At 59.4% G+C, this 11,498-nt stretch overlaps 2 protein-coding genes across 6 annotated transcripts in view; one reads left to right on the top strand and one right to left on the bottom strand.

The window, feature by feature from the left end:
* The first annotated feature begins 1,091 nt into the window (after window positions 1-1,091).
* SPHK1 (sphingosine kinase 1) lies at window positions 1,092-8,293 on the top strand. Of its 3 annotated transcripts, none has more exons than XM_079134683.1 (6): window positions 1,092-2,555; window positions 5,877-6,083; window positions 6,419-6,571; window positions 6,653-6,747; window positions 6,831-6,946; window positions 7,221-8,293. In XM_079134683.1, the coding sequence occupies exons 1-6, from the start codon at window positions 2,546-2,548 to the stop codon at window positions 8,002-8,004; spliced, it is 1,365 nt and encodes a 454-aa protein (XP_078990809.1). In that variant the 5' UTR covers window positions 1,092-2,545; the 3' UTR covers window positions 8,005-8,293. The 3 variants fall into 3 exon arrangements, with proteins under 3 accessions (XP_078990809.1, XP_078990810.1, XP_078990808.1); XM_079134684.1 differs by lacking the exon at window positions 1,092-2,555 and adding an exon at window positions 3,655-3,786; XM_079134682.1 differs by lacking the exon at window positions 1,092-2,555 and adding an exon at window positions 4,483-5,580.
* An 897-nt stretch (window positions 8,294-9,190) lies between these two features.
* The window catches only part of UBE2O (ubiquitin conjugating enzyme E2 O), a 61,668-nt gene continuing 59,360 nt past the window's right edge, over window positions 9,191-11,498 (bottom strand). For all 3 annotated transcript variants that reach the window (XM_079134679.1, XM_079134681.1, XM_079134680.1), the window contains exons 17-18: window positions 11,383-11,440; window positions 9,191-11,272 (exon numbers count right to left, since the gene is read on the bottom strand). In XM_079134679.1, the coding sequence (XP_078990805.1) occupies window positions 10,602-11,272; window positions 11,383-11,440 (729 nt within the window). In that variant the 3' untranslated portion in view covers window positions 9,191-10,601. The remainder of the gene's footprint in view (window positions 11,273-11,382; window positions 11,441-11,498) is intronic.

The following is an 11,498-nucleotide window of genomic DNA, read 5'->3' as shown; positions in this document are numbered from 1 at the left end:
ATCCCTAGAATCCATGAATGAACATGTGACCTTATATAGCAAAAGGGACAATCCAAATGTGATTAAAGATCTTGAGATGGGAGATTATCGTATGCCATCTGGGTGGAGCCAATGTAATCTCAGGGACCTTACAGTAACAAAGGCAGGCCAGAGTGAGAGAAGACTTAAGGGCTGAAACAGAAGCTAGAGATAAGATCTGATGCTGAGATGCTGCAGGTTTTCCAGGTGAAGGAAGGGCCCTGAACCGAGGAACACAGGTGGCTCCTAGGAGAAAAGGCCGGGCTACACAGTCCTACAAGTCCACTGTGGACTTCCGACCTCTGGAAACAAGACAAATCTGTGCAGTAATAGGAACCTAGTGCACCATTCAACACAAAACTCAGCTTTGTTCTTCCAAGGCCTGGGGAACAAACCCATCTGCTCCGGAAACTGAGGTTGCCATAAGCCAAGGTAGGAGCCAGGATCTGAAGGTCAAGGTAGCTGGGACAGTGTGGGAGCCGGGCTGTCAACTGATATAAACTCCTCCCAGCAGACTGCACCCTAGCAGCGCTGAGAGGAGGGCAGGCCTGGCTTCCACACCCGGCCTTCCTCCGGTACCTACAGAAGCATGCACAGCGCCTAGGATTTTCCTCTTTCAAGACCCCCTAGTGTTGTTACATGAAGCCAGGCACAGTGGTGCATGCCAGTAATCCCAGCTACTGGGGAGGCTGAGGCAGGAGGCTAAGGCAGGAAGATCACAAGCTCAAGGCCAGCCTGGGTAACTTAGTGAGATCCTATCTCAACCTGAAAAAAATTTTTTAAAGGCTGGGATGTAACTCAGCGTTAGATCACTGTGGGTTCAATCCCCTGTACTGCAATATTTAAAAAAACAAAAAAGAAAATCTGAAACATTGGTTCACATAAGGGTCCTTCCAACTTATTGATTTTCCCTCCCAGTCACTTACATTTGAGGGAGAACATGCCCTTAGAAAATAATGCAGAGCACATCTAAATCTAGACAATGAATCTTGGGCTGGGGGTTGAGCTCGGTTTGGCAGAGCCCGAGGGTCTATCCCCAGCACTGAGTGAGTGAGTGCGCGCGCACGCGCGCACACACACAGACAAACAAATCTCAGCCAACTCTTTCACAGGGAAGATGCCACGTGAAGATGAGGGTGAAAATCAGGGTGGTGTAGAGATGAGACAAGGAACATCAAAGAGTGCCAGCAAAAACCACCAGAAGCCAGGAGAGACACCGGACAGAATCTCCCGCAGAGACTCCAAAGAACCAACCCTGCTGACGCCTTTGAGCCAAGCCAGTAAATTTCTGTCTGAGCCACCAGGAAACAGATGCAGATGCCTCCAGACGCTGGCAGGCAGCTAAAACAACCGTGGGTATGAGCACAGTGGGTGCAAGCTGAAGACCCTGAATTGCAGTCAGGGTCCCCAAGCCTGAAGATGAGGGCGTGTGGGAGGCAGAGCCCAAAAGCCCAGCACAGACCAGGTCCCCAGCCTCAGCAAGGACGTCCATGAGGAGAAGACCACCCAAGGCTTGAAGCTAGAGTTGCCCCACACACAACCAGAGTAGTCACACCACCACACAAACAGAAACCAAGGCAAAGCCCACACTCCAGCAAGCAGCCAGGAATCCCGTGTGGCCAGTCTGCTCCTCCAGATCCTCCACAAGTGGCATGTGACACCAACACTGGGTGGGCATGGTCAACTTGGAAAGAATATCTAGGAAACAGAATGGAAAGCCATATCTAGGGTGGTCCTAAAACACAAGTCTTAAAAAGAATTTGCCGAACTGGACACCTCCCTTCCCTTCCAACCTTCCTGGCAATAAACTACTATAAAAAGGGCAAGAACCTGAGCCTAAGAGAGGCCTGGAGGCCCTGCAATTGGGTAGCTGCACTCACCCAGGGAAGGGAGCCTTAGGGAAGGGTGAGATAACAGGAATCCTCTCCTAATAAAAGCAAGTCATGTACCACCTGGCCTAGTGAATGCCTGCTTTTTTTCCTCTTAAAAAAGCATGAGTGTGGGGTTCCAGCAGGTGTGTCTCCCTAGGGAGGCTGCCCACAGGAGGGGGAGGCTGAGGGAGAGAGCAAAACAATTCCTTTCACACCTGTGAGACAGGTAATACCTGTGAGGCCAGTCCTACATTGGCAATCAAGTCAGACCCCCTGGCTGGCCCAAGCCTGATGCCAGGTGCATGGTGGGCCCTGCTGAACACAGTAACTGGTTGTTTCATCAGAACCTGCGGGGTGAAGCCTGGGCAGGGCTTGGGGCTGTTTCCTCTTTTGGAGACTCTGTGAAGGCTGGGTTTCTAGGGCGGCTCTGCAGCAAGCAGTCCACCAGACCAATATCCGGGGAAAGTTGGGCAGCGGGAGGCCACCAGCCTATCCCGGCCTGGCCTCCTAGGCTGGGGGCAGGGCTGGGGGTTTGCTACTCAGCTCTGTTGGAAAAGGGTTTGGTTGCTTGAGTAAACTTCCAAAGTTTCAGTTCCCCCAAGGGGCAAGAGCAGAATGCTTCTTGTTTCTGTCCAATCCTGTCTCTTGGGCCAGGAATGTGGATGGGTGAGTTTCTGGAGATGGGATGAAGTTCTTCAGACAGGCAGAAAGGGAAAGGGGTCTGGAAGAGGCACTGAGATGGGGGGAGGTGAATGACAAGAATGAGACGGGGCAGAGTGGAGGACTTGGGGCGGGGAGGCCCAAGGAGGACAGAGGAATCATTGTGCAGACTGGCACCAGGGCCAGAGGGCTTTGCCCTTTGCCTCCCTCCCACTGGGCCCTCAGAAGGCGGGAGGGATAAAGAGCCCAGCAGGCTGCGCTGCCTCCCCCTTGCAACGCCAGCTGTTTCCAGTCAATTGCAGCCCCTTCTCGCCAGCCCTAGGACCCAGGGGTTCCAGCCTGGGGCCCGAGAGGAAAAGGGAGGTCCTTTTCCAGGCGGGTTTTATAACTAAGAATTCACGCACAGCCAGGTCTTCCCCTCCTCGTGCCTCAGTTTCCCCTCTTCAGCTGCTAACAACTGCGGCTTGTCAGGCCTGATAGAAATGTTCTTCTGAGCCAGGAAGCTGGAGGGGGGACTGCCCCGCCGGTCTCCGCAGCAGGTCCGTTCCAAGGTTGAGATCTCGCGAGCACAGCTTCCTACCCTGGTCATCTAGGCGCCAAAGTCCGGACCTGAACCCTAACGGCCCCTGGAGGACAGGGGAGGGAAAAAGAGGGGAGAAGGGAGTAGCGGGCAGACCTGGCTCCCGGCTCGCGAGCGGAGACCCTCCTCCAGCCCGTGCTCGCATTCCTGCGGCGCATGACCGCGGCACTGCGGCTGCAGCGCTGCCCTCCCCCGCCTGAGCGGGATTCCAGGGGTGGCGGCGTAGGGGGACCGGGGTGCAGGACTCAATCTCCGCGGATGCGCGTCGCGGCGTTGGGAGTGAGTAATGACGCCCCTGCTCCTTCCCCCTGGTTCTTGTTTCCCGGAGTTTCTCCACCCGTGAACGCGTCGCTGAGTCACCTTCTCAGAACGCTCTCGGGACGCCCAGGACCGGGCCCGGGCTGCACCCGGACAGCGCAGGGAGGAAGCGCACACTGCCAGGACCGTGCGGAGCCGCGGGTTCCAGGAGCGCGAGTCCCATCCTGGGTGCCCCGCCCGGGGACCCCCAGGTGTTGGGAAGAGGGGTCTGGTTGTGGGGTCCTCTGGAAGAGAAGACACCACCGAGGAGTGCCCGAATTCAGGGAGCCACCCTGCTAATTGGCTCTGCTTTCCTCCTGGGCCAGCCTCTTCTCGACTTTAAGAAGCTATAGAAGAGAGGTGTGTGTGGGTCGGCTGGGGGCCGGCGAGGGAACGTGGGTTCTCCGCAGCCAGGGCCTGGACTGAGTTTCCTGTGGGTCCCCCTCCCAAGTGTGGCCCTACCTGGTCAGGTCATCAGTTCGGCTTTGGCAACGTCTTCCTCCCAGTCTCCGCCAATGACCTTCCAGAGATTTAATTCGAGCCGTTCACGGACACGTTCAGGTCACTTGCCGCGAAATACATTAGACACTGACAGACGCGTGCGGGTTTGCCAATTGAAGCAGAAACTCCCCGGCGCGTTTGCGTCTTCCAGCGGAGGAAGCGGGAGGGGCGGGGGCGGCGGGGACACGCCCTCCAAGCTTGCCTCTCCATCGCGATCTGGACCCCTAGGCCCTCCACACTGCCAGGCTCCTCTCCAGCGGGCGGGGAACGTGGACCTGAACTGCTCGCTGCGGGCAGCTTCTCTGGCCCAGGTGAGCTTCGATGGTGTTCCCAGGGAAAGGTTCCAACTTTTGGGGTTGCTGACAAAGCTCCCTCCTCCTGACCGCGTACTCTGACGCGGAGCCGTCAAGGCCAGTCCCTATCTACTCGGGACGGCACGCCAGGCGGCTTTGGGCTCGCTGTGGCTGGGTGGCCCAGCGGCAGTCAGGAAGCTAAAAATAGCCCTCCGCGGGAGACGTGGGAAGGAAGAAAAGAGCCCGCGGGTGGCTGGTGAGATGTCCCAGCTCGGAACAATGGGCGCCAGGCTGGGACCGGACTTGGAATTCCGGGTGGGCTAGGCAAGGGCGCGCAAAGAGGGCACGGCATCCTGGCTTCGAGCAACGTGGATAGGTCTGCGGGTAGCTCGCGGGGCTTCCAGGCGCAGTCTAGGTTCGTCCCAGAGCGCAAAGCCGCATGCGCCCGGTGCACACTCAAACTTCTGGCACCCAGACGAGTACGCGCGGGGCTTGCATCTCGCCTGTGCGGCGAGCTCACCTTCGCGCGCCAGGGACGCTGTGTCCACGCCTCTCCTAGTGATCCTCCAGTCCCTCGGCGGCGCTACTATGAGCGGCGGGAGTGCGCATCCGCTTCCCAGGATTCGGCCGAGAACCTGAGCGTGGCCGAGCGGTGGGTGCGGGAGAGCTGGGGGCGGTGCGGTGGGGCCCCGAGCCGGGGCCGGGATCCACACGGAGCTTGAGTTCCACCTCCGCTAGCTGGGGCAACGCGGGGCGTGGTTAGGCCGGGCGCCCAAACGGAGAGCCCTCCCAGCTCCGTGGCGCCGCGCGATGAAGTTGAGCGAAAAGTTTGAGGCCAGAGGCAGCGAGACCCGGGAGTCTGTGCCAGCCTGGCGCTTCAGTTGTCACTCAGTTGCGGGGCTGAGCCCAGAACAAGCTTCGTTCCGCCCCAGGCCACTATAGGGCACGGCACTGTCGCCTCCCCAGCAAACCAGACCGACTGGGTAGGGCCGCCCGCCCTGCCCTCCCGTGGCTGGTAGCTCCTGGGCGGCCCGCCCTCGCGAGGCCCCGGGGAACTGGGCCACGCACCGCGAGACCCTGTGCCCACTCGCGCTCCGGCAAGGCAGGCGGTAGCTGTCGGCTCAGCTCGGGCTCGGCTCTTGCGCGACGAAGGCTGCTCGCACGAACGCAGCGCGCAACGCGGCGGAGCAGAGCTCTCGGAGGCGTGCCGAGGCCCCAGCTTCTCTGAAACTCGGGGCAGGGGACGCGGTGACCCGGCTGAGACTGGGATCCTCGCTCAGCACTTCGTGCCTCGCGATGTCTGCTCAAGTTCTGGGATTTTTGCGCAACTGGACTCCCCTCTCCCTGGCAGCCCCACAGGGTGAGAAGCTAGTCCGACGGAGAGAGCCGTGGGGCTCTGACTCATCCCTCGGGCCGGAACGCAAAGCCCCAGAGAGGAATGCCTCCGGGAAGAGACCCTTTTCCTCGGGGTATTGGGGACTCAGTTGGTGGCATCGGACGTCGGCTCTCTGGACTTCCAGAAAGCTAGGTCCTGGACTCCAGGGGCTTATAGCGATCCAGGAGCGTGGTCCCGGGATCTAGGTGGGCGCCGCCTCCCGCACAAGGAGCTGCTGCCCTGGACTCACTCCTCCAGCTCTGTCTCCTCTTTCCCCGCAGATCTGGCCGCTGCAGGGAATGACGCGGTTACCCCCACGGCCCCGGCTCCGGGCGGGGAGGGCGAGCCCCACAGCCAGCCCCGCGACGCCCTCCTGGGCAGCACCGATAAGGAGCTGAAAGCACGAGCCGCGGTCACCGGGGGCAGCGCCGCAAGAGCGCCGGGGACCCCCTGGCGGCTGGAGCCGCCGGACGAGGCTATGGATCCAGGTTTGTGGGGGTCTGGTTGGAAAGAGCTGTAGGGGATCCTCTCTCCCTCGCCAATAATATTGGAACTCCGAAAGAGAGGGTTTGGGGACTCTGGAGAGAAATAGTTTCCCCCACGAGACCGGAAGCCGACCGGGCCTGAGTCAAGGAGAGGGGAATCAGGAGTGCGCGCCCCACCCCGGACCTCCTCTCGGGAGATCGTGTCCTCTCGTTGGGCTTTACTGGGTTAAGTAGCCGGGTATTGCCGGCGCTGCGTTTCCACCCCGGTGCCCTTGTTGCTCTTCTCGGCCCCCTAGTGGCCGGTTGGGGACGCGGCCTTCTCGGGTTTGTTTTTGTAGTGGGAGGCCCCGGGGGCCTGCTCCCCCGGCCTTGCCGTGTGCTGGTGCTGCTGAACCCGCGCGGCGGCAAGGGCAAGGCCCTGCAGCTCTTCCAGAGCCTCGTGCAGCCCCTTCTGGCCCAGGCCGAAGTCTCCTTCATGCTGATGCTCACTGGTGAGTCTTCCTCCACACTGGCGGAGGTGCAGGGAGCGTCGCCTGCCAGAGCCAGCCCTGAGAACTGCATGTCTCCTACAGAGAGGAGGAACCACGCGCGGGAACTGGTGCGGGCGGAGGAGCTGGGCCGCTGGGATGCTCTGGTGGTCATGTCTGGGGATGGGCTGATGCATGAGGTGAGGCCTGCTCCAGAGGCTGGCCCGGGGCTGGGACATGGGTCCGGTGGGGCTTCCAGGGCTGAGGAGTCATGCTCCAACAGGTGGTGAATGGACTCATGGAGCGGCCGGACTGGGAGACCGCCATCCAGAAACCCTTGTGTAGCCTCCCAGCAGGGTCTGGCAATGCTCTGGCAGCCTCCTTGAACCACTATGCTGGGTGAGAACCCAGGGCCAGAGTGGGTCTCCATTTCCCCTGGGTGTCAGGTTTTCTGAGTTCCCGAATGTAGGAGTAAATTCCACTTCACCTTATCCCTCCAGAGGCTGGCTCTCAGTTCTGGGGCCTGTTCCTGGCCGGCCCACCTGTTCTCTGTACTGCCCCTGCTAACTCCCTAGGGAGTACATGTTGCTTTGCCTGCAAGCGAAAGGGAGGAGGAGGAAGGGGAGGATGCATGGGGCTCCTCCCCTGCCCCATCAGACCTTTTCCCCTGCAGCTATGAGCAGGTGACTAATGAGGACCTCCTGACCAACTGCACGCAGCTGCTGTGCCAGCGGCTCCTGTCGCCTATGAACCTGCTGTCCTTGCACACCGCCTCGGGCCTGCGCCTCTTCTCTGTGCTCAGCCTGGCCTGGGGCTTCATTGCTGACGTGGACCTGGAAAGTGAGAAGTATCGGCGCTTGGGGGAGATGCGCTTCACTCTGGGGACCTTCCTGCGCCTGGCAGCCCTGCGCACCTACCGAGGGCAACTGGCATACCTCCCCGCAGGAAGCGCCGTCTCTAAAATGCCCAGCTCCCCTGCTCCAATGCAGCAGGGCCCTGTGGACGCATACCTTGTTCCTCTGGAGGAGCCAGTGCCCTCTCACTGGACAGTTGTACCCCACCAGGACTTTGTATTGGTGCTGGCGCTGCTGCACACCCACCTGGGCAGTGAGATGTTCGCTGCGCCCATGGGCCGCTGTGCAGCTGGTGTTATGCATCTGTTCTACGTGCGAGCAGGGGTGTCCAGGGCCATGCTGCTGCGCCTCTTCCTGGCCATGGAGAAGGGCAAGCACATGGAGTATGACTGCCCCTACTTGGTGCATGTGCCCGTGGTCGCCTTCCGCCTGGAGCCTAAGGATGGGAGGGGTGTGTTTGCTGTGGATGGGGAGTTGATGGTCAGTGAGGCTGTGCAGGGCCAAGTGCATCCAGACTACTTCTGGATGGTCAGTGGTGGCTGCAGGGGTCCCCCACCTAGCCAGGAATCCCAGCAGATGCCACCTCCAGGGGAGCCTTTATGACCCATGGGCCTGCTGTGCCTTTGTCTACTGTGTGTAGGCTGAGCTTGGGACCCTGTCCTTCCCCCAGGACAGAGGGACCTGTCCACAGCTTTTGGAGCTGATGGGGCCTCCTCTGGAAAAGGGTAGGAAGGTGGTAGAGGTTAAGTTTTGGGAGTTCAGGTTCTACCCACCAGAGGTCAGAACAAGGCCATGGGCAGGAGCCCTGCTGGCTGGGCCAGTTGTCTGTGGAAGGTACTTCTGTCTGGAAGCTGTCCCATGATTAAACTCAAATAAAAGTGACATTCCCAGCCTGCTGATACTGTCCTGGGGACTAGGGAGGGAATGGGATCTTGCTCCAGTCAAGGCTACAGAATTCAATGTTAACGCTGCCTAATGGACAGTGCATGGCACAGCCACCTTGGCGATGGGCACACAGGAGAGCACCTTCAGCCTTGGAGCTTGCAGATCACCTGACCTCACAACTGGAAAGATGGAGACTCCTCGTTCCTGCCTCTGGCTGTGGGCCACACAGCCAGCTGGTCAGCAAATGTGGCTGGATCCCTGTGTGGGTTGAACAGGAAAGGAAACGGTCTTGTTAAAGACATTGGGGAAACCACAGGGAGCAAGGCAGCTTTCAGAAGGCACCCGAGGGTGCTTAGCCTACCAGGCTCACTTGGCAGCCCTTCCCCACTGCTCCTCCTGCAGGAGCTGGGCAGGAGTTAAAAGGAAGAAGCAGGGAGGAGCAGATGCCAATCTCCCAACTGGGCAACCATTTTGGCTTGCAGCCCAGGAGGATGATACCTGCTTGCTGACAGATGCTGTGATGTCAGCTCTCCCCGAACTGGAAATAGCTGAAGGGGCCAGTTGTAGGCTGCTGGGACCACAGCTCTGCAGAGGCAGACACTGCTGAGAACTGGCTCTTGAGGAATGCCATGCAGGCCAGGAATGGAGCCCAGCCCCAAGGCACTGAATAGGCCCCGCCTCCCAGCCTCTGGCTCCTACCACTGGGGAGGCCACCAGCCTTCAGGCAGAGGGAAGCCAGGCCCTGCTGCCACACCCTTCCCTCCAGGGAGGCAGTGTGTGAGGAGCATTGGCGGGAGGAAGAAAGGCAAGAAAGGCAATGGAGCTCAGATGAATGGCAGAGGCAGGTTTAATGGTGTCACCTTGTCTTGTTAATGAGCCAAACAAACAAAAAAAAAAAAAAAAATGCAAGTAAAAAAAAGTTTAATCACACAGCACTTTATACAGATATTGTAAGCAGTAGGCATTCACATCTCCACACGACTCCGAGGCGCAGCCCCACCAGGCACTCGGATGTTCTGAGGATGCCCAGTGAGGCCACGCGTGTGGTCCAGCTCCGCTCTTCCCGTGGCTCTGCTGCCTGGGTGGTCCTCGCACAGCACAGGTGTGGAGCCCACTTAAGGCTGACAAGACGCATCATGCTTTGGCTTTTTTTTTTTTTTTTTTTTGTCTTTTTTTTCTAATAAGAGTTAATATCTTTGCTTTTGAGATTTGTTTTCTCCAACCTTAAATATTACATACATACACCAGAAATTACATATAGCTGCAGTGTGCTCAACAGCATCCTCTTAACCTGGAGCTTCACATTATCAAAAGCTTAGAAAACTTGTAAACCTCTGGGCCTGTCTCAGGAGAGCACTGGGCGCTGCTGCCGCCTCCCTTCCTCTCTGGATGAGCCTGCAGAGTTCGTCAACGAGGCCGACGGAGGCCTAGCCCTCATCCCAGAGAGGCCTGTGCCACGGGATGGGGAGAGGCCTTCGCGCCTGCCCTGCAGCTCCTGTTCCCTCGCCAGAGGTGAGGCTGGAAGGCCAGCAGGCGCCTACCGCAGTGCCCACAGGTGGGTCCTGGGCCCGAGCTGCTGTTGCCCCACCAGCCACGGACAGAAAGCACAAGGCACCTACAGCAGTTTGTTCCCCATCAGCTCCCTGTCCCCAACTCCACGTTGGTGCGTGAGACTACCGCCTCTCCCGGGCATCCCCCTGAACCTAGCCCGGTCCCAACCTCTCTTAGAGAGCAAGTTCAACAGGCCTAAAGGCTATAATGTGGCAAATGGGCCGAGCTGGGCATCAGCAACAGCGCTACAGCTCCCATGGGATAGTCGACGCTAGGGGACTAGGGGCACATCCAGTGGTGGAGGCAGCAGGAGGGTCTGGGACATGGGGAGGCTACAGTCCAACTGAAGAGGTTGAAAGGGACCGGGGACATTGCAGGAGCAGCCCACACTTCATGCAAGGCACATCCACTCTCCTGCCCTGCTGCAGGGTCCCCGAGCCCCAGAACACCCCGCCTCTGACCTGAGAAGGGGACAGCAAGGGAGCAAGTACCGGGACATTCTGCCTGGGCAATAAGTGGAAAATCGCAACAAGGTTCCGATTTTCTTTGCCACAGGGGACCTGCCCATTTATCGCTTCGGAATAGAAACGCAGCATTTCGGGACACTTCTTACACTTCAGCATCAAACTTGCCTTGGGGAGAAGAGGGTTGGGGGGCTCGCACTGGGGATGGAAGGAGAGAGGAGGAGGGGAGGTTCGGGGGGGGGAGTGAGCAGGCAGCAGCTGGCCTCTCCCACGGTGATGCTCCTTTCCCGGGGCTGGCGGCTACTTGTCCTCTGTGCGCTCAGGCATGCCTGCTTCCAGCAGGGCAGCCCGGAACTGCGCCAGGACGCCCCTGATGCTCTTGATGAAACCCTTAGAGAGCGGGAAGAGTGGGAAGCCGATGTCAGGGTAGCCACTCTTCTCAGGCAAGAAGCTCCGGTAGCTCTTCCTCCGCTTCTTTGGTTTGACACTGGGTGGCACTGACGCGTCGGGCGCTGACTCCGAGGCCTGGTCTGTGCGGTCCCTGCTAGTCGAGGCAGGGCACTGGGCTCCACCCTCCGAGTCTGAGCCTTGAGAGGCCTCTCCGGGGGCCAGCCCAGCATCCTCAGGTTCTTCACGGCCGGAGTCTGAGAGCTCAGCTGCAGCAGGAGGCTCTGGTGAGCCACTGTCCTTGGGGATGCCATTGGGCAGTGCCTGGGCCCTCTCCAGCAGGGCGTGGGTTTCCAGCCAGGACTCCATGCGGTTCACAAGCCGCCAGCCGCCAGTGCTGAAGTGCTGCCGGATCTCCTGCTCGAAGACCTCTGGCGGCCGCCGTACCAACTGGGTCATGGACTGCACCACCCGGATCAGCGCCATCTCATTGTAGCAGCGGCTGTTCTCGTAGCCTTCCTGCAGGCCCCGGTCACTGTCGAAGCCAGCTTCGTTGTAGTATGGCTCATTCACCAGGATCAGACCTGCAGTGGGCGGGGGCAGCCCATCAGGCCAAGCCTGCTGGCCACCCCCAAGGAGTGGGCCAGTGGGCCACCTTCCACCAGTCCCTGTCCACTGCACAGCCCAACCGCACCTTGAATGGAGATGAGCACCTGGAGAAGACTGGATTTGCTCGTCCACCTCTCGGTGCCCTGAAACACACACAGCACCATTGAGTCTACCTCAGACACCTGCGCCCATTCCCCCGCA

Source organism: Sciurus vulgaris (genome assembly GCF_902686455.1).
Source record: "Sciurus vulgaris genome assembly, chromosome: 3".
Classification (NCBI taxonomy): domain Eukaryota; kingdom Metazoa; phylum Chordata; class Mammalia; order Rodentia; family Sciuridae; genus Sciurus; species Sciurus vulgaris.
The sequence above is the reverse complement of the archived record's forward strand: the minus strand, read 5'-3'. Positions and strand labels throughout refer to the sequence as shown.